This window comes from Myotis myotis, unplaced genomic scaffold (genome assembly GCF_014108235.1).
Source record: "Myotis myotis isolate mMyoMyo1 unplaced genomic scaffold, mMyoMyo1.p scaffold_m19_p_35, whole genome shotgun sequence".
Taxonomy (NCBI): domain Eukaryota; kingdom Metazoa; phylum Chordata; class Mammalia; order Chiroptera; family Vespertilionidae; genus Myotis; species Myotis myotis.
The window spans coordinates 1,232,624-1,257,568 of record NW_023416341.1 but is presented as its reverse complement, the minus strand read 5'-3'; the positions used below and the strand labels follow the sequence as shown (position 1 = coordinate 1,257,568).

At 52.5% G+C, this 24,945-nt stretch overlaps 1 protein-coding gene across 3 annotated transcripts in view; it reads right to left on the bottom strand.

Annotated features, from left to right (window-relative positions):
• LOC118652869 (interleukin-4 receptor subunit alpha-like) overlaps positions 1–24,945 on the bottom strand; it is a 44,847-nt gene that overhangs the window by 8,507 nt on the left and 11,395 nt on the right. Inside the window, exons 2-6 of one of the 3 annotated variants that reach the window (XM_036303055.1) lie at positions 20,048–20,138; positions 18,334–18,472; positions 16,445–16,596; positions 5,609–5,760; positions 764–920 (exon numbers count right to left, since the gene is read on the bottom strand). In XM_036303055.1, the coding sequence (XP_036158948.1) occupies positions 764–920; positions 5,609–5,760; positions 16,445–16,596; positions 18,334–18,472; positions 20,048–20,117 (670 nt within the window). In that variant the 5' untranslated portion in view covers positions 20,118–20,138. Of the gene's footprint in view, positions 1–763; positions 921–5,608; positions 5,761–16,444; positions 16,597–16,925; positions 17,155–18,333; positions 18,473–20,047; positions 20,139–24,945 lie in introns of those variants that run through there. The other 2 variants (XM_036303056.1, XM_036303057.1) reach the window with 2 other exon arrangements.

The following is a 24,945-nucleotide window of genomic DNA, read 5'->3' as shown; positions in this document are numbered from 1 at the left end:
GACCTCGAACAAGGTTGCAGACAGAATTCAGAGCTCTGGGACTTGGATGGGAAGGAAATGACATGTTTATTTTCACTCACTTCTGACACCTCGCATTTCCTCCCATTAGGAATGGAGGGAGCAAACCACGGTGAGAGCATCACCAGTCACTCAGCTGCCGACAGAAACCACAGCTGTTCTCCTACCACATTGCGGCTGCCAGATCACAAAATGTCACCTATCTCATCCGCTTTCCAGTGACAGCGTTTATAGAACTGCCTTCGCTCCTGGTTCTAATGTGTTAACAGAGGAGCATATATTCCCAGATCACAAGTATATTTAAAACATTTTTATAATTGCATTTCAGTAAAACTAGTTTCCCCTGTAACCCTCTGTGCTTTATTTTATACCTTTAAAAACATTATTCTGAATGGGTCCTCAGGCCTCCCTGACCGCCAAAGGGTCCATGACACAAAAGGTCAATCATCTCTGTCCTGAGAGATGGAGCCGCGGGAGGAAGACCGCCCACAGACCGGCACAGCTCACGTTGGACTGTTACTCAGCAAGAAGCACGTTTCCACGTGTGAAAGCTCGGACCGCGTGGGCGCCTGTTACTGCAGCCTCGCCCGCCCGCTGGGCCAGGGCGCCATGCCCGTCCTTCCTCTGTTACCTGCCGTGGCGGCGTCCTCGGACGGAGACCCAGATGCTCGGCCAGGGCCAGTGTCTGGGCACAGCGTGAGGTGGGGGGGATTCTAACTGCTCAGCACTCACCACGGATACTCACCGTGAAGCCACTGGACGCGGGGGCTCCACTCGCTCCACAGGCTGTTGTAGTCCCGGGCCCGGGCCCGCACCCGCGCGCTGTAGAGGGCCCCGGGCCTCAGGGTGCTGGCTGGGACGCGGAGGGTGCGCTCCGTGTAGGTCACATTGCTGACGAGGAACTGGGGAGGGGGAAGACATCACTGCACAGCTGGGGGCGGCGGGACCACTCGCACTCGGGCTGCTGTCCGCGGCTGACCCCACCGTGAGTAAGAGCCAGCAGCCTGGTGTTCGGTCATTCCTCCAGCCCAGGCATTGTTTGGCACCTCCATAGCTGTGACCGGACTTGAGGGAGAGGGGTCAGGAAACCAGCCCCCAATACCTCCACTGACCAGCCCTCTGACATGACTGGGGCGGGTCGATGAACCTTTCTGAGTGCTAGTTTCCTCATCTGTAAGTTGAGGGCAAGGGTCCCTACTGTCACTTTCGGGCTGTGTGACCTTAGGTTAGTGACAGAACCTCTCTGGTCCTCGATGTCCTCTTCTGCAATGAGGATAATAAACGTGCCTGCCTCCCAGGGTGGCTGTGAGGAGTAAATGGGTTGATGCAGGGAAGCGCTGAGGACAGGGCCTGGCACGCAGGGAGCAGGATGATCTTTCCGAAGCACAGAGTCACCGGCCCCTCACTCCCTCATGGGCTCTCTAGGGCAGGGGTCCTCAAGCTACGGCCCGCGGGCCACATGCAAATACAAATATTGTATTTGTTCCCGTTTTGTTTTTTTACTTCAAAATAAGGTATGTGCAGTATGCATAGGAATTTGTTCATAGTTTTTTTTAAACTATAGTCCGGCCCTCCAACGATCTGAGGGACAGTGAACTGGCCTCCTGTTTAAAAAGTTTGAGGACCCCTGCTCTAGAGCCTCACGTCCAGCCCAGTCACATGGCCCCAAACCTCAGCCCCGCCCACCAGCCCAGTCACATGGCCCCAAACCTCAGCCCCGCCCACCAGCCCAGTCACATGGCCCCGAAACTCAGCCCCGCCCACCAGCCCAGTCACATGGCCCCAAACCTCAGCCCCGCCCACCAGCCCAGTCACATGGCCCCAAACCTCAGCCCCGCCCACCAGCCCAGTCACATGGCCCCAAACCTCAGCCCCGCCCACCAGCCCAGTCACATGGCCCCAAACCTCAGCCCCGCCCACCAGCCCAGTCACATGGCCCCAAACCTCAGCCCCGCCCACCAGCCCAGTCACATGGCCCCAAACCTCAGCCCCGCCCACCAGCCCAGTCACATGGCCCCAAACCTCAGCCCCGCCCACCAGCCCAGTCACATGGCCCCAAACCTCAGCCCCGCCCACCAGCCCAGTCACATGGCCCCAAACCTCAGCCCCGCCCACCAGCCCAGTCACATGGCCCCAAACCTCAGCCCCGCCCACCAGACCAGTCACATGGCCCCAAACCTCAGCCCCGCCCACCAGCCCAGTCACATGGCCCCAAACCTCAGCCCCGCCCACCAGCCCAGTCACACGGCCCCAAACCTCAGCCCCACCTACCAGCCCAGTCACATGGCCCTGAATCTCAGCCCCGCCCACCAGCCCAGTCACATGGCCCCAATCTCAGCCCCACCCACCCAGCCCTCACTGAGAAGTCTTCCAGGATCTGTAGCTAAGTGGACAAGGTAAGATGAGGAATAGAATGTGTTGTCTGCTGCCTGTTGTGCTAAAAAAAATGGTGTCAGACGGACTCTGAGGGCCTCAGGATCCCCCCTTGCATCTTGCCCTTGTGGGGTCCCTCCCCTTGAGTGTGGGCAGGACTGTGACTTGTTTCTCACCGACAGAACATGCAAAGGTGATGGGTGTGTGGGACCACACGCCGTGATTACATCATTCCGACTCCCAGGACGCCCTCCCTCCCCCTGGCTGGCTGGGAGAAGGCCACGAGAGGGAAGAAGGGAGGATGGCCTCCTGCCAAGGGCCAGCAAGGACCTGAGACTCTCGGCCCAACAGCCCACAGCACACGGATGCTGCCAACATCACAGGAGCCTGGGAGCCATCCCTCCCTGTGAGCCTCAGGCGAGACCGCAGCCCTGGCCACGCGTGGCTGCTGCCGGGGACCCAGCGAGGCCGTGCCCAGACTCCTGACCCCCAGAAACGATGGGGCAGCAGATGTGTGCTGTTTGAAGTGTGGTGACATTATGTGCAGCATGGAAGGCTGACGTGGAGTAAAGTGAACATCACACCTGCACAGATGTAAACTCTGCAAGGACACACCTCAGGCCTCTGCCGGCTCCAGCGGCCTCCCGCCCCTCCCCGCCCGAGGCAGAGCCGGGGCCAACCTCTGGGAAGAGGGACTGGAGGCTGAGGTTGGAAGAGAAACACATTCCATGCTAAGTCCTTTTCTACCATTTGCATTTTTTACTTCATGTAAATAGTACTTTTTAAAAAAAACTTTAAAAAATAAGATGAAATGAAATCTGCGTTCAAGATAAATTCTGCCGGCGAGTGGGTGGCCTGAACCCTGTGCCTGGGGTCCTCTCCCCGCCGGTCCCTCTCTTCGCGGCTCTCCCTCCTCCTCTGGCCGCTGCAGCCCCTTCCCGGCCGGCCGCTGGCAGCTCGGCTTGGAGGCGGGAGCGAGTCGGGGGAAATGTCTTGTGTGAAGTGAGCTGAGGGAGGCTGCACATTGAGGAGGCACAACCTCAGCAGGTTCTGGAGGAACTGGGGGGAAGCGGAGCTTTCCCGGGGAGCAAGGGGGTCTGGGACAGGACGACAATGTCCTCCTTTCTTTCTAAACATGAGAAGTTTGAGCTGGAAGCAGCAGCTGGATCTGGTTCCCCACAGGAATCCGACACCCTGGAGAGCGGGGATTGGGAAATGGGTCCTGAGAAACGAGAGAGCCGGGGCCTGTGAGGGACGGCCGGTGGCGGCTGGTGTTTAACAAACAGGCCGCTGTCGGGGAGACCGCGTCTGAGAGGACGATCCTGGGCAGGGACAGAGCTCGGCTCTGGAGTTTAAGTCCTGGCCTCGAAGCCCAGCTCTGCCTCCAGGTGAGACGTGGGGAGGGTGTCTCACAGCCTCTGCCCCACCAACAAGAAGCCGGACCTGACTTCTGAGGCCTGGGGCAGCCCTGAGCCCCTACGTGCCCATGAGCCCCAGCCAGGCACAATGACCAACTCTGTCCACCGCCAGAGCCTGGCCAGGCCCTGTTTCCCGTCCCCAGTCTGCTTTGGGGAGCCACCCCTCGCCTCCCCTCTGGCTCACTCCCAGCCCATCGGCCTGGGTGGAGCTGACCCCACCTGCAGCTCCAGAGGTGGGCATGTGACTCCCCCTGGCCGATCAGAGCACAGCCCAGCACCCTCTCTCCAGCCCACAGCCTGTGATGGGTCAGAGACTGGCCAATGGCCCAAGCCAGGCAAGTGAGCATCGAACTGGTCCCAGGACATTTAATGAGAATCACCTCGACAGAAGAGCTTTGGGACCTACGCCTGGAGCTGCTCCTGGGCACGTCGGCCACATGAGGGAAGAGCCTGCCTGAAAAGGGAGCCAACGGGGAAGAAAGCAGGGCCGAGTGACAGAGAGATTCCTGGGGCCTGGGTCCAGCCGTGATAAGCAAATAGGTAAATGTCTTTTACCCTATCTCCCCCTCCCCGCCCCAGACTATACCCTGAACAGGCACAGCACCCGGGAGGACTGATGGACAAAGCCGGACCGCCTCTCCCCACCTGCTCCGAGCCTCGCAGTGTGTGCGCCCCATTCCTGCTCCTACCCCACATCCTGGCCCACAGCCAAGAAGGAATCATGCCTGAGAGCCGGAAATCGGCATCACCAGCTCCCGGTGCCAGGAAGAGGAGCAGCAGCAGCAGCAGAAGCCGACGTGGAGCTTCATACGTCTGGGCCTGCACCTGGCCGCCGCGGGAGGCCGGCCTGGGCCCAGGACACGGGGCATGGCTCAGCGCGGGCCTCGACACTCTGGCGGAGGGGTTACAGGCCGGGCACGGGGTGGGGGCGGGAGGGGAGGGGAACGACGGGGCTTCCAAGGCCGTGGCCGTCGGGAGAAAAGGAGGATGTTTGTAACATCCTTTGTGCTGGGCATGGGAGCTTAGCTGTGTCACCAGCCCCATGCTCTCAACAGCCCTATGGGTGGTCCTCTTACCCCATGTTACCGATGAGGAGACGAGGCACAGGAGGGTAAGTGCAAGCTCGAGATCATGCAGCGGCAAGCGGCAGGGCAGGTACTGGAACCCAGTTCTGGGGGACGCCGGGCCCAGGGTGACCCCCACCCCCACCTGCAACTAAAAGAGCGGCCCCCGCCGTCCTTGTGTCCGTGCGTCTGGCCGGCCACTAATATCTACTTGATAGACGCGCACTGCCTGTGCAAGCGCCCATGGCTCATCTAGAAAGGAACCGGGCTCTGCTGGGCCCGGAAGGCAAGTATCAGACGCCACGAGTGTCACATGAACGTCACCGCAGGGAGACCCAGCGACAGCCCGAAATTATGGCTGGACTGTGTCCTCGGGGAGGCTCTGTGTTCGGGCCGCACCTCCTCCTGTGGCGGGAGGGTTACTGAGCCGGTCAGCTCCGCTGAGACGCCTGCCTTGACCAGTCAGGGTCGGGAGAGAGACGATGCTGAGTGAGGGTCTCGCGGTGGGACCCGGTCATCTGAGAGTGTCCGTCCCGGCCGCTGGGACAGCCAGCTGTGCCCAGAGCCTCCTTTACCGGGAGGAGCAGGGCCCACAAATCACGTCCCCTCTCTGCGCGCTGGGCACCAGGAAGGGGTGCTGTCAGCCGGGCTCCTCTCTGTCCCCCACCCTGGGGCGGGATCTCCGCTCCCCGAGTCCCAGGAGCTGGTGCAGAACCCCCCACAGTGCCCACTCACCTCCGTGGGGTCGTCTTCATTTGAAATGTTGACCAGGTAGGAGAGCTTGGCGTGCAGACTACCATTGGGAGGGTACGGGTCGCTCCAGGTCAGCTGCCACGTGTGGGAGTCGGTGGCGTTAACCGTGAGGTTTCCGGGGGCCCTGGGTTTCACTGGGGAGAAGCGGGGCCTGGTGAGGGCTTGTGGGCCCTCAGAACCCGGGCCATTGAGGTTCTCGGTCAACACCACCTCCGCACACATTTGTAAGGCACCACGCAGATTCAGTCATAACAGTTGCAATCCTAGCTCTCACTCTAGCGTCGCTCCACTTCTGCCTGGAGCCACAGGGAACCCAAACTTCAGCGTTTGCACCTTCGTCCTTCACACTTCTGGCTGAGTCTGTGAGCTATATTACATACTACGTATTTTTGTTTATTTTGACTCATGTGTTTAAACTTAGGCTCTTTTTAAGCAATCATATCAGTGAGATCACAAGTATATAATATGCATTAAAATCATGCCCTAGCCGGTTTGGCTCAGTGGATAGAGCGTCGCCCTGTGGACCAAAGGGTCCCAGATTCAGTTCTGGTCAAGGGCACGTACCTCCCTTGCAGGCGTCTCCCCCACCAGGGCCCTGGTCAGGGCTCCTGCAGGAGGCAACCAATCGATGTGTTTCTCTCACATCAATGTTTCTCTCTGTCTTTTACTCTCCCTAAAAATCAATGGAAAAATCCTCGGGTGAGGATTTTTTTTAAAAAGTCAACAAACACGTGTGAAAATTATCTTAATTCATGGGTTTGTTCATGGGTCAATTTGAATAACCCTGGACCACCAGCGGGATGAGCGGGCCCTTCAGGAACTGCTATTGGAGAGGTGGAGGCTGCGAAACACTGCCTCTCCTGCTCAGTAGCTGTGACCTTAGGCAGGTTATTGCCTTCTCTGCACTACAGTTTATTCAACTGCAAAATGGGCATAAGAACTCTCTTCTGGAAACTGAGGCTCAGAGAGGTAATGTGACTTACTCAAGGTCACACAGCAATAAAGGTGTTTTATTTTTTTTAGAATCTTTATTGTTCCCATTTTTCCTCATTGACCCCACCCCCGCCTCCTACCCCAGGCCTCCACCATCCTATTGTCTGTGTCCATGGGTTATGCATATATGCATACAAGTTCTTTGGTTGATTTCTTCCCACACACCCACCCTCCTCCGCCTTCCATCTGAGATCCCACACTCTGTTCCATGCTTCTGTGTCTCTGGATCTATTTTGTTCATCAGTTTATTTTGATCATTAGACTCCACATATGAGTGGATCATGTGACATGTCTTTCTCTGACTGGCTTATTTCGCTTAGCACAATACTCTCCAGGTCCCTCCATGCTGTCTCAAAAGGTAAGAGATCCTTCTTTTTTACCGCTGCATAGTATTCCGTGGTGTAAATGTGCCACAGCTTTTTTATCCACTCATCTACTGATGGGCACTTGGGCTGTTTCCAGATCTTAGCTATTGTAAGTTGTGCTGCTATGAACATAGGTGTGCAAATGTTCTTTTAATTTTTATTTTTCAAAATATGTTTTTATTGATTTCAGAGAGGAAGGGAGAGAGAGAGAGAGCTAGAAACATCAATTATGATAGAGAGTCATTGAACAGTTGCCTCCTGCATGTCCCACACTGGGGATTGAGCCTGCAACCCAGGCATGTGCCCTGGCTGGAAATCAAACCGTGACCTCCTGATCATAGGTTGATGCTCAACCACTGAGCTATGCCAGCTGGGCTATATGTTCTTTCTGACTGGTGTTTCAGGCTTCTTAGAATATATTACTAGAACTGGGATCACTGGGTCCAATGGTAGTTCCATTTTTAATTTTTGAGGAGACTCCACACTGATTTCCATAGTGGCTGCACCAATCTGCATTCCCACCAGCAGTGTACTAGGGTTCCTGTTTCTCCACATCCTCTCCAGCACTTACTGTTTGTAGATTTGTTGATGGTAGCTATTCTGATAGGTGTGAGGTGGTACCTCATTGTCGTTGTTTTTTTTTAATATATTTTATTGATTTTTTACAGAGAGGAAGGGAGAGAGATAGAGAGTTAGAAACATCGATGAGAGAGAAACATCAATCAGCTGCCTCCTGCACATCTCCCACTGGGGATGTGCCCGCAACCCAGGTACATGCTCTTGACCGGAATCGAACCTGGGACCTTTCAGTCCGCAGGCTGACGCTCTATCCACCGAGCCAAACCGGTTTCGGCCCTCATTGTTGTTTTAATTTGCATCTCTGATGATTAATGACATTGAGCATTTTTCCATGTCTCGTGGCCATTTGTATGTCCACTTTGGAGAAGTGTCTATGTAGGTCTTCCGTTCATTTTTATTGGGTTGTTTTTCTTTTGTTGAGTTGTATGAGCACTTTATATATTTTGGATATTAACCCCTTATCAGATATACCATTGGCAAATATGTTCTCTTATACAATGGGCTCCCTTTTCATTTAGATGCTGTTTTCTTTTGCTTTGCAGAAGCTTTTTATTTTATTTTGATGTAGTCCATTTATTTTTTTCTTTTGTTTCTCTTGCCCTAGGCGTTGTATCAGTGAGAATTTTGCTACATGAGATGTCTGATATTTTGTTGCCTATGTTTTCTTCAAGGATTTTTATGTTTCACAACTTACATTTAAGTATTTTATCCATCTTGAGTTTCTTCTTGTGTATGGTCTAAGTTGGTGGTCTAATTTCATTTTTTTTTTTTGCATGTATCTGTCCAATTTTCCAACACCATTTATTGAAGAGACTGTCTGTACTCCATTGTATGCTCTTGCCTCCTTTAGTGAAGATTAATTGAGTATAATGACTTGGGTCGACCTCTGGGGTCTCTGTTCTCGTCCATTGATCTATATGCCTGTTCTTGTGCCAGTACCAGGCTTTGTAGTATAGCTTGATATCTGGTCTTGTGATCCCTCTAACTTTGTTCTTCTTTCTCAGGATTGTTGCGGCTATTCTGAGTCTTTTTTTGATTCTATATAAATTTTTGGAGTGTTTGTTCTAGATCTGTGAAGTATGCTGTTGGCAATTTAATAGGGATTTCATTGAATCTATATATTGCTTTGGGTAGTATAGACATTTTAATGATGTTAATTCTACTAATCCACGAACACGGTAAATTCTTCCACTTGCTTATATCCTCTTCTGTCTCTTTTTTCAATGTTCTATAGTTTTCTGAGTACAGCTCTTTTACCTCCTTGGTTAAGTTTATTCCTGCATATCTTAATTTTTTTGTAGCAATGGTAAATGGGATATTTTTAGTTTTTCTTCTTGAGAATTCATTATCTATCTATCTATATAAAAGCCGAAGCAACCATTACGACCAAACGACCAGAACAACCCGTCAACAAGTCGCTATGACGCACACTGACCACCAGGGGGCAGATGCTCAACACAGGAGCTGCCCCCTGGTGGTCAGTGTGCTCCCACAGCAGGAGTGCTGCTCAGACAAAAGCCGGGCTCATGGCTGGCGAGCACAGCTGTGGCGGTGGGAGCCTCTCCCATGTCCGCGACAGCGAGCGGCAGCAGGCACCGCGGGGCCGGGATGAGCGGCGGCCACCTGCCGCTTCCGCACTGCTACATCCCCCGAGGGGTCCTGGATTGCAAGAGGATGCAGGCCAGGCTGAGGGACCCCACCTGTGCACGAATCCATGCACCGGACCTCTAGTTGGTGTATAAGAATGCCAACGATTTCTGGGTGTTAATTTTGTATCCTGCTACACGGCCCAAATCCTTTATTAAGTCTAGTCATTTTTTGGTGGAGTCTTTGGAGTTTTCTATGTACACTATCATGTCATCTGTGAATAATGACAGTTTTACAACCTCCTTTCCAATTTGGATGCCTTTTATCTCTTCTTCTTCTTGTCTGATCGCTGTTGCTAGGACCTCCAGTACTATGTTGAATTAAAAGTGGTGAAAGTCCTGTCTTTTTTTTTTTTTTTTTTGGAAAAAGTATTTTTATTTATTTATTTTTTTTTTTATTTAAATCTTTATTGTTCAGATTATTACATTTGTTCCTCTTTTTTTCCCCCCCCATAACTCCCCTCCTCCCAGTTCCCGCCCCACCCTCCGCCCTCACTCCCCACCCACTGTCCTCATCCATAGGTGCATGATTTTTGTCCAGTCTCTTCCCGCATCTCCCACACCCCTTTCCCCCCCAGGAATAGTCAGTCCATTCCCTTTCTATGTCCCTGATTCTATTATAATCAACAGTTCATTCTGTTCATCAGATTATTTATTCACTTGATTCTTAGATTCACTTGTTGATAGATGCATATTTGTTGTTCATAATTTGTATCTTTACCTTTTTCTTCCTCTTCCTCTTCTTAAAGGATACCTTTCAGCATTTCATATAATCCTGGTTTGGTGGTGATGAACTCCTTTAGCTTTTCCTTATCTGTGAAGCTCTTTATCTGACCTTCAATTCTGAATGATAGCTTTGCTGGATAAAGTAATCTTGGTTGTAGGTTCTTGGCATTCATCACTTTGAATATTTCTTGCCACTCCCTTCTGGCCTGCAAAGTTTCTGTTGAGAAATCAGCTGACAGTCGTATGGGTATTCCCTTGTAGGTAACTGAGTTTCTTTCTCTTGCTGTTTTTAAGATTCTCTCTTTATCTTTTGCTCTTGGCATTTTAATGATGATGTGTCTTGGTGTGGTCCTCTTTGGATTCCTTTTGTTTGGGGTTCTCCGCGCTTCTTGGACCTGTAAGTCCATTTCTTTCACCAGGTGGGAGAAGTTTTCTGTCATTATTTCTTCAAATAGGTTTTCAATATCTTGCTCTCTCTCATCTTCTGGCACCCCTATAATTCTGATGTTGGTACGCTTGAAGCTGTCCCAGAGGCTCCTTACACTATCCTCGCATTTTTGGATTCTTTTTTCATTTTGCTTTTCCGGTTGGGTGTTTTTTGCTTCCTCGCATTTCAAATCATTGACTTGATTCTTGCGCTCCTCTGGTCTGCTGTCGGGAGTCTGTATAATATTCTTTATTTCAGTCCGTGTATGCTTAATTTCTAGTTGGTTCCCCAATATAGCATCGAGGGTCTCATTAGTTTTCTTGTAGATCTCATTAAGTTTATCGGCGGCTTCTAAACAGTTCTTGAGAGACCTTAAAAGTGTGGTTCTGAACTCTATATCTTCCATTGACAATTTTGTCCTGTTTCTTTGTCTCCGCATTTTGTTATGCTTCCTTGGTGCACCCCCTAGTGGTCTTTGTTCGCAGTTTTATAGTTAAATCTTGATTGTTGTAGCTAATTCCAGGGAGGGTTTGACCTCCAGGCCAAGTGGCTATGAGAATCAGCTGTGTCAGCAGTGAGAGAACTTCTGTCCTCTAGGGAGGTGCTAATCTGGCGTTTGCCTGAGGCTATCCGGCAAATGCCTGTGTGCAGGGCTTGGGCGGGGCGGGTCGCACAGGATCAACAGGGTGGGCCAGAGAGAGCAGTTATGGCGGCTCTCAGTCCTGTCCCCAGGGGCTCTGCCTCTCTGAGTCCCAGCACCCGCTGCAAAGCTCAGAGAGAAAGCTGCACTCGCTCTGACCGAAGCCAAACAGTCCCGCTTCTCCCGTTTGAGTCTGGGTCCCTAGTGACTCGCCTGTATCTGGAGCTCAGAGTCTCTGACTCCCTCCCGATTGAAAACGCCAACCGCGCCCTCCGCCGCCAGCCCGCTCCGCGCACTCCGCACCTCAGAATTTGACTTCAGCACTGCGCCTCCTCTGAGTGTCCGTATGCGTTTCTCTTTCCTCCTAGTTGTAGGACTTCCACTCAGCCAGCGTTCCTGTGGTTCTGGGTGATGTCCCTTCCGTTTTTTGGTTTCACTTTTGAAGTAGTTGTTCAAAGCAGCAAACTCCGGCGTTAACCTATGCCGCCATCTTGGTTCTCCCGAAAGTCCTGTCTTGTTCCAGTTTTTAGGGGAAATGGTTTTAGTTTTTGTCCATTGAGTATGACGTTGGCTGTAGGTTTGTCATATATGACCTTTATTATGTTGAGGGTATGATTCCTACGACTTTGCTGCGAGTTTTTATATCAAAAATGGGTGTTAAGCTTTGTCAAATGCTTTTTCTGCATCAATTATATATATGATCATGTGATTTTTGTATTTCAGTTTGTTTATATGATGTATCACATTTATTGATTTGCCAATATTGTCCCAGCCTTGCATCCCTGGAATAAATTCCACTTGGTCGTGGTGTATGACCTTTTAAATATATTGCTGGATCCGATTTGCTAATATTTTGTTGAAGATTTTAGCATTTATGTTCATTAGGGATATTGGCCTGTGAATCTTTCTTTGTAGTGTCTTTATTTGGTTTTGGAATTAGGGTAATGCTGGCCTCATAAAAAGAGCTTGGTGCTTCTTCCTCTTGGATTTTTTTTGAATAGTTTGAGGAGGATAGGTGTTAACTCTTCTTTGAATATTTGATAAAACTCTCCTGTGAAGCCATCCGGGCCAGGGCTTTTGTTTGCTGGGAGTTTTTTTTATTACTGCTTCTATTTCATCAGTAGTTATTGGCCTATTCAGGTTTCTGCTTCTCCCTGATTCAGTTTTAGAAGGTTGTATTTTTCTAGGAATTTGTCCATTTCATCCAGGTTGCCCAGCTTGTTCGCATATAGTTGTTCATAGTATTTTCTTACAATCCTTTGTATTTCTGTGGTGTCAGTGGTCGCTTCGCTGCTTTCATTACTGATTTTATATATTTGGGTCCTCTCTCTTTGTTTCTTGATGAGCCAGGCTAAAGGTGCAACAATCTTGTTTATCTTTTCAAAGAATCAGCTCTTGGTTTCATTGATTTTTTGTATTTTTTTTTAGTCTCTGTCGTTTATTTCTGCTCTAATCTTTATTATTTCCTTCCTTTACTTACTCTGGGCTTTTCTTGTTGTTCTCGTTCTCTACCTTTAAGTTGTAGTGTTAGAGAGTTTATTAGCCATTTTTCTTGTTTCTTGAGGTAGGCGTGTCGTGCTAGGAACTTCTCTCTCAGGACTGCGTTCACTATGTCCCATAGGCTTTGGGTTGTGTGTGTTCATTCTCATTTGTTTCCAGGAAGTTTTTTATTTCTTCCTTGATTTTGTTGGTGACCCATTCATTGTTTAATAACATGCTATTTAGCCTCCATGTGTTTGAATGTGGGTGGTTTTTCTTTGGGGGGGAGTGGGGGGTGTTGTAGTTGATCTCTAGTTTCACGCCATTGTGATCCGAGAAGATGCTTGATATGATTTCAATCCTCTTGAATTTGTCGAGACTTAGCTTGCATCCTAACATGTGGTCTGTCTTTGAGAATGTCCCCTGTGCACTTGAGAAGAATGTATACTCTGTATCTTTGGGGTGAAATGTTCTGTAAATGTCTATTAAATCCATTTGATTTAGTGTGTCATTTAGGGTTCCTGTTTTCTTGTTGATTTTTTTGTCTAGAAGATTTATCCAGTGATGTCACTGATGTGTTAAAGTCCCTGACTATGATTGCATTGCTGTCAATCTCTCCCTTAAAGTCCTCTAGAAGTGTTTTTATATATTTAGGTGCTCCTATATTGGGTGCACATATGTTTACCAGGGTTATGTACTCTTGTTGTGTCAATCCTTTTAGTATTATGAAATGGCCTTCATTGTCTCTTGTTATGGCCTTCAGTTTGAAGTCTATTTTGTCAGATATGAGTATTGCTACTCCAGCTTTCCTTTTTTTTTCCATTTCCATTTGCATGGAAAAATTTTTCCCATCCCTTCATTTTCATTCTGTGTGAGTCTTTTGTTCTGAGGTGGGTCTCTTGTAGACAGCATATATATGGGTCATGTTTTCTTATCTATTCAGCTACCTTATATCTTTTTATTAAAGCATTTAACCCAATTACATTTAAGGTTATTATTGATAGGTACTTGTTTGTTGTCATTTTAATTCTTTATGCCTGTGTTTCTCCCTCTCTTTCTATCTCTTCTTCTGACAACAGTCCCTTTAGCATTTCTTGCATTGCTGGTTTAGTGGTAATAAATTCCTTTAGTTTGTTTTTTTTTTGTTTTGTTTTGTTGGGTTTTTTTTGTCTGCAAAGCTCCTAATTTCACCTTCAATTTTGAGTGATAGTCTTGCTGGATAGAGTAGTCTTGGACTCAGTCCCTTGCTTTTCATTACTTTGTATACTTCATGCCCCTCCCTTTTGCCCTGAAGTGTTCCTACTGATAAATCAGCTGATAGTGTAATGGAAGCTCCTTTGTAGGTAACTTTCTGTCTCTCTCTTGCAGCCTTTAAGATTCTTTCTTTGTCTTTAACATTTGCTATTTTAATTATGATATGTCTTGGTGTGGATCTTTGGAGGTTCATCTTGATTGGGACTCTACGTTTCCTGAACTTATGTGACTTTTTTCTTCACCAAGTCAGGGAAGTTTTCTGACACTATTTCTTCAAAGTGATTTTCTATTCCTTGCTCAGCTTCTTCTCCTTCTGGCACCCCTATGATGCGGATGTTGTTTCATTTCATATTGTCCCAAAGCTCCCTTAAAGTCTCTTTCTGCTTTTCTTTTCTTTTTTAATATATATTGATTTCAGAGAAGAAGGGAGAGGGAGAGATAGAAACTCAATGATGAAAGAGAATCATTGATTGGCTGCCTCCTGTACACCTCACACTGGGAATTGAGCCAGCAACCCAGGCATGTGCCCTGGCTGGGAATCAAACCATGACCTCATTGTTTATAGGTCAACATTCAACCACTGAGCCACGCTGACTGGGCTCTCCTCCTGCTTTTTAATTATTTTTCCAAATTGCTGCTCTGATTGGGTGGTTTTTTTTCTACCTTGTCTTCTAACACTGATTCAGTCCTCAGCTTCTTCTAGTCTACTGTTGAAACCTTCCAGTGTGTTCTTTATTACAGCTACATCATTCATTTCCTCTTGATTCTTATTCATGTTGGTATATGTCTCACTTAGCTCCTATAATTCTCATTAAGTTGTTTGTAATTCTCACTCCGATGTTTGAGCATCCTTATAACCATGACTTTGAACTCTTTATCTGACAAATTACTTGCCTCCATTTCATTTAGTTCCTTTTCTTTCATTTGGGGGTTGTTTCTTTGTCTTTCCATATTAGCAGTCAGGTAGTCTGGGGAGCCAGGTGAGGAGGGTGGGTTCACAGCAGCAAGTCCATGTGTTCAGAGATGACTGGTCCCACCAAGTCGCAGCGTCCGATCTTCTAGTGGCACCAGGTTAGGCACATCTGGTCTCTGTGGCAGGTCCATGTGTCCAGGATGCGTCAGGTCATGTTTACCAGACAATGTCAGGCAGTGCGGCCATTTGCCCAGGGGTGCCAGGTAAGACACAGTGGGTCACGATGATAGGGCTGGGCACACCATGTCAAATCGGTGGGGCCAGTCATCTGAGGGCACTGGGCTGGGCGTGCTGGTTCGGGGCAGCAGGTCCCTGTGTCCAAGCTGGGCCCATGTCAGATGGTGGGGCGGGCCAGGCACTCTGCTGTTGAGGGCAGAGAGTCAGACCAGGGGTTGCTCTGCTGGTACAGAGGGCTGACTGGTGTCCCACTCACCTCTATGGTGGGGCAGGCCGGTCTCTCTGCTTACAGAGGGGTTGGGCAGGCTGAGCACTCACTGCTAATGAGGTGAGAATGCCCGTGGAGGAGGCAGCACCAGCTGGTTACTGACTCTGCTCCCTGAGGGCAAGCTGGTCAGGTGCCCCATTCACCAGCGGGGCCAGCCTGTCGCTCTACCCAGAAGGAGGCTGGGCAGGCCAGATGCCCTGTTCACCAATATAGCAGGGCAGGCCCAGCACACTGCCAGGTGGGTCAGCCAGCCGGTCCTCCAAGGTGCACAGTTCAGGCTAACTGAGCTGATATGACTGGTCTGTGTGCCCAGGGACTTCAGGTCTCAGCAATGGGGCTGTGAGCATCCGTCAGTGGCCACTAGAGGCCACTAGAGGCATTGGGGCAAAGTCGATCCCCACAGCCTCCTCCCACAGAGGACCCTGAGGCTCCCTCAAAATGGCACACCCTCCCTTGAAGTGGAGAGAAGTACCCGGACAAGCAGCAACTATAGTGGCAGTTCCTCTGCCTGGACTTCCCCAGTCACCCCCTAAACTCCCGCTCCAACAAACAGAGGCCCTCTGCCTGGCCGGCGTGGCTCAGTGGTTGAGCATAGACCTATGAACCAGGAGGACCTGGTTCAATTCCCAGTCAGGGCACATGCCCAGATTGTGGGCTTGATCCCCAATAGGGGGCATGCAGGAGGCAGCTGATCAATGATTCTCTCTCATCATGGATGTTTCTATCTCTCTCTCCCTCTTCTTTCCTCTCTCTTTAAAATTTATTGTAAAAAAACAAAAAACAAACAGGTGCCCTCCCACACACACTCTCCCACTCACACACTCACCCTCACTCCAGACCTGCCCACTGCCATGTTCTATTCTAAATGGTGTTTTGAACACCTGTCACTACCCCCAGCCAGCTCCTGGGGAATGCGTGCAGGGACTCCGGGCAGCAGCATAAGGTCAGCCTTCCATGGACTGTGTGAAGCAGCGGCAGCTGAGCAGTCAAGGGAGGGTGGAGGATGGTTCCCAGCTCAGTTTCTGGTCTGCAGCAAGCACGCCTTCCACCAAGCAGCCTGCTCAACACCCAGTCAGGGCACTCACATTCGGGGGGTTGAGATGTCTGAGCTGAAGGGGCCTGGTGCTGCTGAGCCCAACCCATTTCAAAGAGGGGAGGACTAAGGCCCAGACAGGGCAAGAACCCCACTGAGTTTAAGGAAAGGCTGCTTGGGCCCCTCCCCCAGTTGGAGCCTGCCTGGCCCACCCCAGAGCCGGGGCTTAGAGCACCCGCCCCGCCCCGCCCCACTCACCATGCTCGCTGGGCTTGAAGGAGTCACTCCACAGCCACTGCTTCCCAGCCCACAGGTCCAGCTGGTAGATGTCCCCAGTGCTCACGTTGCCCATCAGCATGTCGCACAGGCACACGGCACCCTCTCCATTCACAGGGACACACGTGTGGTTTCTGCGGACACGGCACTGTGTTAGGCTGGTCGTGCACGTATGGGTGTCCCCCTACATGCCTCAAGGAACCACATGCTCTTCTAGTTCCCGGTCACCTGCCTCAAGGACCAGGTCAGGGGACTGGGAAGCAGAGCGGCCAGTGTGTGTGGTGGGGACAGTGGGCTAGGACTGCCTTCCCTGCTGCCACAGCCCCTCACCACACCCACAAGGGCTCTGACACGCCCCTGGCTGCGGCCTCGGTCCCAGGACTCAGCTCATCCCGGAAGGCCGTGGAAGGGAAGCACCGTGGCAGAGAAGATTTTGTAACAGCACGTGTGTGGGGGGACATACCTCGGGCGCAGCCTCTCCCATGCACAGGGGACTGTGGCACATGCCCTGCCACTGCATGTCATCCTAACGTGCCTCCCAAAACAGCCATCCGTGTCTCATGGGCTAGGCCAAGGGCAGCCAGCATTTTCCGTAAAGGGCCAGACAGTGAGCATTCAGGGCTCTGAGAGCCAGACCATTTCTGTCCCCGCCACACACACTGCTGGTCCAGAGCAAATGGTTAAACACCCCCCTAAGGAGAGAATGCAGAAAGGGGGGGGAGGGAGGGCGGATAAAGGGAAAAAAGGCAGTTTTACTCCCTAACCCAGCGGTTCTCAACCTGTGGGTCGCGACCCCTTTGGCGGTCGAACGACCCTTTCACAGGGGTCGCCTAAGACCATCCTGCATATCAGATATTTACATGACGATTCATAACAGTAGCAACATTACAGTTATGAAGTAGCAACGAAAATAAGTTTATGGTTGGGTCCCAACATGAGGAACTGTATTTAAAGGGCCAGAAGGTTGAGAACCCCAGAGAAGCCAGCAGTCTTAAGGCTTAATAAGATAATAATGCCAAGAGCTTCTCATGAATTCTGGAAGGCCACAGCAAAGTAAAAAGGGACCTTGAGAATTAATCTGCACCACAATAGTCAGCAGAGGAATTTGAAACCTATAGACAGGAGGGTATCTAATGCCTCAGGCCCCCACCTGACTCACTCTTCACGTCAGCTGAGAGCCCGTCTGCCCTCCACAAGCCAGATGCACAGGGCTGCTTGCCTCGCTTCTTTAATAAAGGTGCATGCTTCCATTGCTTTAATAAAGCTGGCTTCATCACAGTGCAATCATGGTCTCTCATATAAATTCATCGATATGAGAAGACAAGGAGCGAGGCTGGGAGCAGGCCTCCCGCCCTGACTCAGGGGGCTGTCCGGGAGCACCTCTGGTGTCAGTGAGAGGCGCTTCTAACAAAACTATCTGCCACTTTGCTCTCACACGCGTACAGGGAGTTTTCTAGAGAACACGTGGCCTGTTATGGTGTCATTGCTCTGATGGCTTGTGTGCTGTTGTGTTTAAATGTTCTGGTGTAATTCCTAACAGGGTAAAGAGCGATCGCTATAGGCCAACTGCACAAACGCTTTTGCGGTCCTCGCTAATTTTAAGCATGCTAGGGTCCTGAGAACCGCTGGTCTGGTCCAGTATTCCACCCACATCCACATGCTGCGGGCCTGGTGCGTGTGCTCGGGGCGTCATGACACACCCACCGTATCACACACTGCCCCCCGGCGCCCCAGCTCCAGCCCCGGGCCCAGTAGGAACCGCGGGGAACTGCATTCGGCACCCGGCACTCCACCGGGAACAGGCGAACTCAGGCCAACCTCCCGGCCTCCCATCGCCCCCCCCCCCCACCCCTCCCTGGGCACAGGCTTACTCAGAGTTCGGAAAATCCAGCTGGTAGGTGAGGCGGAGCTCGGCGCTGCAGTTGGTGGGGCCGCCCATCCTCCACTCACAGGTGGAGGTGCTGAGGTAGTCGGAGAAGCAGGTGGGCTGATCCCGGACCTGAACACTCCCTGGGGAGACACAGGAGCGCTCTGAGCAGCCGCAGCCCAACAGGCAAGAGGGCCATGGGCCACCGGGAAGGTCGGAAACCAGCCCGAACAGGACCAAGGGGCCCAGCACAAAGCAAGGGAACCACCGCCCCGGGACCACCCCTGTGCCGTCTTCAGAGCCTCCAGCTGCACTGAGGCGATCCTGGAGCTGAGGAAGGGCCCTGGGGTGCGGGCCCACTGAGGGGACACCCCAATGACCTTTACGTGCTGCAGCTCTCCTACTTGCTTTTGGCCAAATTAAAGGGAAACACGTGGCGGTGTGAGGAGGGCGACCCGCCAGCAGCACCTGCCCTGCAGCGCGTGCGGGAGGCGGTTGTCCCTGAGCCACTCCCACCCCAGCCCCTCCACCCCGCTGAGCTCAGGAGGCTGATCCCCACGGTCTGTCACTTAGGTGCCCTTGGCACCTGGCTCCTTGTTGGGTTTGGCCAATATCGAAGGGCAGGATGAGAGGGCGGGGTGCTTCATCCAGCCGGTCAGCGGCAGAGCTGGCTTTGAACCCGGCAGATTTCAAAAGCCCGGAGTGAGAGCCAGGCAACACCTGTCCCAAGAGATGCGTCTTGAAAAAAATCCCACGGCCTGAGCTTGAGTCCCCTCGGACTTCTGGGAGTTCCTATGCACATCGGGGTTGCCGATGGTCCGAGTGCCATCACCCAGCTCTAGACCGCCCACACCTGGCCGGCAGGCATCGTGCTCCAGTGGCCGCACCGGCCCATCACCGCGGCCCTCCATTTGCACCGGTTCTCTGGATAGAGGACTTCCCGTGTTAAGGAGAGTCGGGGGTATCTAGTCAACATCTCAGACTCTCCGCATCTGATTCCCCGCTCCCCAAAGCCCAGATCCCTCTGCACCTCAGAAATGACACCTGGCCCTTCCTGCCTGCTCAGGTCAGAGCTCTCAGCGTCACCCCGACCCTGCTCCCGCCCCGCATTCCAATCTCTCTTCAAATCTCTCTCCCAGAAGGGTCCAGAAGCCAGTACCCTCCATCTCCTCTGCTGGGCCACGCCAACCAGCCTCCCCGCTGGCCTCCCGGCCTCCACTCTCGTGCTTACAGACAAAGGGATCCCTTTCAGTGTCACAGGTCATGTCGCTCCTGTGCTCAAACCCTGCCAGGTCCTTCCTGACTTGGCCACCTGCCTCCAGCCCCACCCCAGCCTCCTCTGGTCCCTCCAGCTCTCCAGGCAGGCGCTGGGCTCCGGCCTCCACTGAGGTCCGCCCGCAGGTATCTGCACGCTCCCCCTCCTTCAAGTCTTTGCTTGAGCGCCTGTCACTCAGGAGGACCTCCCTGAGCACGTGCTTTAAATTGCAGTCCTCCACTTGACCCCGCCATCCCGCCCTCCCTGCCCTGCCCTGTATCGTCTGTCCCACCACCTCTGACAATCTAGAATTAGCTTATAATTAGGGCCATCTGTCATCGGCTGGCTCCTCCCACTACAGCGAAATCTCTAAGGCCAGGGATCTGTGTTTTGTCCAGTGATTGAGCCTGGCAGGTAGACAGTCAATACATGTTTGCTGAATGAATGAGACGTGGTGACTTACCAGAGCCTGCCGCCCACACCAGGATCAGGCAGCTCACAGGGGACGTGAGCCCAGAGCCAAGCCACCCCATCGGGAGGTCCTAAGGCACCTGCTGAGAGAAGGTGAGCCAGGTGAGTGCTGACTCGTGGTCCCACCACCCCAATCATCCCGCGTGCAGCCTTCAGAACTCACCTCACTCCGACACGACTGCCCCCCACCCTGGCCATTGTGTGTTGGCAACAGCTAGCCCTCCCTGTTCATCAGAGATCTGTTCATATCATGAAACTCAACCCAGGTGCACAAAGCCCCGCGTGAGAGCCAGGAACACCTGTCCCGAGAGATGCTTCTTGGAAAAAATCCCTAAGTTTGAGCATCCTCAGGCGTTTGGAAGTTCACAATGCACATGTGCACGTAAAGGTTCTGATAAGTCCTGCAACAAGGAAACTTATTTTTCTTCACTTAACTCAACACTTACCAAATTTATTTACCCAACCTTCATTTGTGTGTGTGTGTGTGTGTGTGTGTGTGTGTGTGTGTGTTGTCAAACCCCAATTAATCCTCTGAAGGACTTACAATTCCTTGAAATAGTTTGGAAATTCTAACCCGACTGTCCAACCTTACAGAGTTGGTTAAATAAATGATGGTTTACCCATGCAACGAAGTATTGGGCAGCCACTAAAAATGATGTTGTCGAATGTGTTAGTCTGACTACATTAATGGCCTCAATTCTTCACTCCTGTGTCCGTGTAACCTTGCCTTGAACCCCATCCCACCCCCACCGCTCTGGGCAGGGCGTTCTCCCTGCATTTGGACTCTGGGCTCACCATGTGACTGGCTTTGGCCAGCAGAATATTAGCCAGAATGAGGCAGGCACAGGCCTGCTTTGCACAACCACTGCCTGGAGAACGTGCCTGGCCTCGCCTGTTGGAGGACGGTGACAGGCCAGTCCCAGCAGTCTCCCTTCGCACTGGCAACGGGCGGCTGCCCGGTCCCGTGGTGACCTCCACCTCCGCAGGCCGGCAGCTGACCCGCGCTGACCTCAGGTGCATGAGCGAGCCCATGAGGTCAGGCAAGCCAGATGGCTGCGCCCACACGCTTGAGCTAAGAGTCCCTTACACAGCCCCATGGCTTTGTCTTGTTCCTTACATAGCACATTACCCGCTCCCCGACTTCTACCCCACAGAGGGCCCTTCTGTTCTGTGGTTTATATCAGTAAAAGCATGTTTCACCCTCGTTATATTAATGACATCCACAAGACGTAACTGGGGAATAAAGACTAGAAGGTACAGACACCCAGAGAGAAAACACAGTTCAAACCCCCCAAATCACAAGCCCAGCAGTACCCCACTCACATGTTAGGATCGATTCTCTCTTTGCTGCTATGGATATAGGGAGGTAAATGTGAAATTCATTTACCAAAATAGCAGCACCGTCTACATACGAAAACTCGCGTCTTAAACTCACTGCATCATTAACATCGCTTCGCGCCTCAACGCTCAGATGCAAAGCCTCAGGTCAGTGTGGCCCACGGTGTGGTGTGCCTGGCACTGGGCTGAGCCTTCCTTACTGTTGCTTTGTTCCGCACAGGCCGTGTCTGCCCGTCCCCGGGGGACCTCACCACACGTTTACCCGATCATCTCCTTAAGTCCCGCACCTGCTCGCCATGCGCTCCTGTGAGCCCTGCGGAAGCAGCTCGCCCTCTGCCTCAGTCTCCTTGGCACTGGGCGCTGCGGGGATCACGGGAGCTGACACACGGGCGGCCTCGAGCCACCTGGCACAGGGAGGGGTGGAGGGAGGTCGCCAGTGGTTTCCTGAGGAAGATGCTCAGAAGCAGAATCCCATCGGGCCACCAGCGTCACCCCAGCACTCCCGGCACCTCATGCCGAATGCCCCCTACAAAGCACTGTCCTGGGCTGTATTCACGGCAATGCTGACAGCCCCCACCCGCGTTCCCGGGGGTCTCTATCTTGGGGTCATGTCCAGAGAGGCGGCTGCCAGGCCTCCTCCTGCCACTCGGTCGCCATGTGCTGCTCAGTCACTGCCTCTGGGCTCCGGCCGCTCTACCTGCACCCGGAGTGACGGATGGCGCTCGCAGGTGCCCTGCACAGAGGAGGCACGGCCCTAGCGCACTCTGCCGTGTGGGGAGCACGCTGGGGGCTGGAGCCACAGCAGCAGCCCCAGCCCCTGCGGGAAGCTCCGGGGGCATCCCCCGCGAAGGCTCTGACAGCGCCGCCCCCTCCCCCAGCCCAGCAGCTGTGCACCTGGCTCCTGCCACCCGCTGGCCTCCACTCCCGCTGCCCCTCCAACAACCCCACCCAGACCCACCCCACCCTTTCCTCTCCCGTCCTTTCCGTTCATTTCCCTCCCTCAGCCTCTCTCTTATTTATTTATGCACAGGGATAAACTGCCCCTCGATACTCCAGGGTAGATCTCAGGGAAACAAGGACATACCCTGCATAGCCACAACGCAACCAGCAAAGTCAGGAAACTACACGGACGCACGACGCAATCCAATCCGCTGACCCTGCTTCCATTTCGCTAGCGGCCTCCACAGCGCCCCTCGTCCGCCAGGACCCAGCCGGGCATCGGATCACCATGCATCCGGCGCCCAGGCCATGGCTTCTAAACCCTGCTCTGCTTCGAAAGGAACCAGCGCCCCGGGGGGGAATTCTGGCTCCAGGGGCAGGGAGGTGCCCGCCTGGACTCGCTGTGCCAGGAAGGAAGGAAGAGCTCAGGAATGCTGGGGACACGGTGAAGGGCAGGAGTCAGCTCGGACGGTGCCCACTGGCCCACATGGGCACAACGGACGCATCACAATGACATTATATAAACCAGCTGTAGCCCCGGGAGTTAGAGCAGGGGTGCAGGAGTCTGCAGTGACGGGTCACAAGTCGGGGAGCAGGGGCAGCTCTCAGCACGACGGCAGCCTCTAGCTCCCCACCAACCTCGTGTTAGTTATTTACTAATTAATGAGTCGAACAACATCATAATGTTACATAATCTATATATATAATTGTGCATAACTTCACACACAGAAGCCTGGAAGACACCACCTTCACCACGTGGTCAGAGGTAGCATCGCCCGGAGCGGGACCGAGCAAGGCCACGTGCCTTCTGCAGCTCTGCCCCGAGAGGAAAGGATGGCTCTCGGGGTGCCTGCCCCGAATTCACAAACCTGCAGAGGCTCAGACCGGAGCTGAGGGTGCCGGGGAGGAACTGGCCTGTCCCCACGGGGGCGCAGGGCAAGGAGCGTGTGGGAGAGAGAGACTGTTCTTTCCAGCGTGTGCCGTCCACCCCGAGGGCCGCGGTGGCCTCGTTCACTGCCGGTCCCAGTGCCGGCGTCGCTGTCGGGCACGCAGCACGTGCTGAGTAAAGTCCCTGGAGAGACATGCGGCAGAAGCATGACCTTACGGGATCTGCCCGAGACCCTGCGAGATGGGCTGTGATCCCCACTTTCCACCCAAGGGAACCGAGGCCAGAGGTCAAATAACGTGCCCATCAGGTCCCACCACTAATGAGAGGGCAGAGCTAGAGCCAGGACCCAGGCCTGTTGGCTTCCGAGCCCAAGGCACCTTCCAATGTATCAACGCCTTCAACTTCTCCTCCCAGAACCGCAGGCCGAACCCAACGAGATGAATGAAATGAGCCAGAAAGAGCTGGCCATCCTGCTTGTCAGTTTCAAACATCAGCTGCCCGCGCACAGGACCAGGAGGGCTGACTGAGCAGCAGAAAAAGCCGAGGATCTGTATTGTCTACAAACTCCCATGAGCCAGAGGTGAAGCAGCAACTTAAACAAAAACACCAACTAAGGCCATATTAACAGAGACATGAGAGCCAGGACAAGGGAGGGGACAGTGTCCACACACACCTGTGCTTCCCTGTGGAAGAAACGCTGCCGACCTGAAGCTTGTTGAGGATGACAACTGGCACAGAGAGGGCCCCAGGCCCCGGGGGGCAGGTCTGTGCCTAAAGGCTCTGCCCTCCTATATCCTGCGGCCTCATCATTCACTTAACATGCGATATGTACCACATCCCTCTACACCAGCGGTTCTCAACCTGTGGGTCACGACCCCTTTGGCGGTCGAACGACCCTTTCACAGGGGTCGCCTAAGACCATCCCGCATATCAGATGTTTACATGACGATTCCTAACAGTAGCAACATGACAGTTATGAAGTAGCAACGAAAATAATGTTATGGTTGGGTCCCAACATGAGGAACTGTATGAAAGGGCCAGGAGGTGGAGAACCACTGTCCTACACAATGTGGTATTTTTCTCTTGTTAATCCTCATGCACAGGTATTTTTCCAGTGGTTTTTAGAGAGAGTAGAAGGGAGGGGGAGAGACAGAGAGAGAACCGTCAATGTGAGACACATCGATTGGTTGCCTCCCACAGCATCCCAACCAGCGACGGGATCAAGCCTGCAACCGAGGTACCTGCCCTTGACCAGAATCGAACCCACGACCCTTCAGTTTGCAGGCCAGCGCTCTATCCACTGAGCCAAACCAACTAGGGCTCTCTCTACACATTTCAGTCATATTAATTCATTCAACACTCAAAAGAGCCCCATGAAATGGGTGCTATTATTTCCCATTTTCAGAGGAGGAACCAAGGCACAGAGCGGTGTTAGCGCCTGGCCTGGCCGCGGTGTGGCAGCCTGGATGTGAGCAGGGCGCTCAGGCCCCAGAGCCTCTCCCTCTGTCCTTAATGTCCTGGGGACCACGGGTCCGTCTGAACATGGGTGCAAACTCCAACCCTTCTTTCTAGACAAGCGCGGACCTTTAGCTCTGCCTTCCACTTTAGGGGTCCACAGATCTCTGACCCCAGTGAGGACTCCAGGTCAGAGGCCCCTCCTCTGGGCAATGAGCAGATTGGAGGGTCTTTGAACAGGGTTGTGGCAGGATCTTCCTCAGCTCAGA